The sequence below is a fragment of the Sprattus sprattus genome (assembly GCF_963457725.1).
Source record: "Sprattus sprattus genome assembly, chromosome: 21".
In the NCBI taxonomy this organism is placed as follows: Eukaryota; Metazoa; Chordata; class Actinopteri; order Clupeiformes; family Clupeidae; genus Sprattus; species Sprattus sprattus.
Window position 1 is genome coordinate 2,334,896 of NC_137919.1, and position 910 is coordinate 2,335,805.

General features: G+C 51.4%; 1 protein-coding gene across 1 annotated transcript in view; it reads left to right on the forward strand.

Moving 5' to 3' along the window:
• The window catches only part of LOC308382356 (ADAMTS-like protein 1), a gene marked incomplete at its 5' end in the record, with an annotated part of 62,339 nt that extends 61,687 nt beyond the window's left edge, over window positions 1–652 (forward strand). The window contains 1 exon segment of the mRNA XM_080860075.1: window positions 9–652. Within this exon segment, the coding sequence (XP_080716201.1) occupies window positions 9–115 (107 nt within the window). The 3' untranslated portion in view covers window positions 116–652.
• Window positions 653–910: the final 258 nt, after the last annotated feature.

Consider the following 910-nt stretch of genomic DNA (forward strand, 5'->3'; position numbering starts at 1 on the left):
CCCAGCAGGTGAGTGTCGGGACAGCACGCGCTACTGTGAGAAGGTGCGTCAGCTGGACCTCTGCCCGCTCCCCCAGTTCAAGTCGCGTTGCTGCCAGTCCTGTCGGACCACCTGAGAGGTCACTGCGGGGTCATGGGGTCAAGGGTGAGGTGTAGAGACTGGCAGAGGGATGGAACAAAATGTCTCCTGCCCACACAGACAACCAGTGCACCCACCGTCCTCACCCTCCAGTCCTCAGAGGTAGAGATGGACAAAGTGGACAAAGACACAAACACAGGACACCTCATGTCCCCCCTCCCCACCCTTCCCTAGGGGTAGAGACAGAACCCGAGAGATGGACAGAACCCCCCACATGCCACCCTCCACCCCTCCCACCCACCCACCCACCCTCTCCCTCCCAGGAGTAGAGGGGAAGGATGGTACACCGAGGACAAAGACTTGGGATGGGGCTGCCCTGAGGCAGGGTTGGATGTGATCCGCTGAGTGGCCCATTTCAGACGCCCCCATGTGGGCACTAACGGTACTACGCTAAATAAGGGCTTTGTTTTCAATAGGGCAATGTGGACGTCAGGAGTGAATTTGAATACATGTACATGTGGACCTTTGGATGCACCTGCATTGGTTTCAATTTGAAACGGTGGACATTGGACTCAATGAAGGCTTGTGGATTTAATCTTGTTTTGTTTTTGTTGTGGTTGTTGTTGTTTTTGTTGTTGCTGTTGTTGTTGATGTTGTGCATAATGGACATTTGATTCTGTTCTCTGTGGGAGTTTGTCACGTCTGGCTCCAGCCATTAATTAAGACTGTATCAGCCACACCAAATTAGCAGTAGTCAAAAAAAAAAAGCCCTTTTGTTTTTGTCACAACTGATTGGTCACCTTACTTCTTAAAATCACTGGAGTGGTTTACT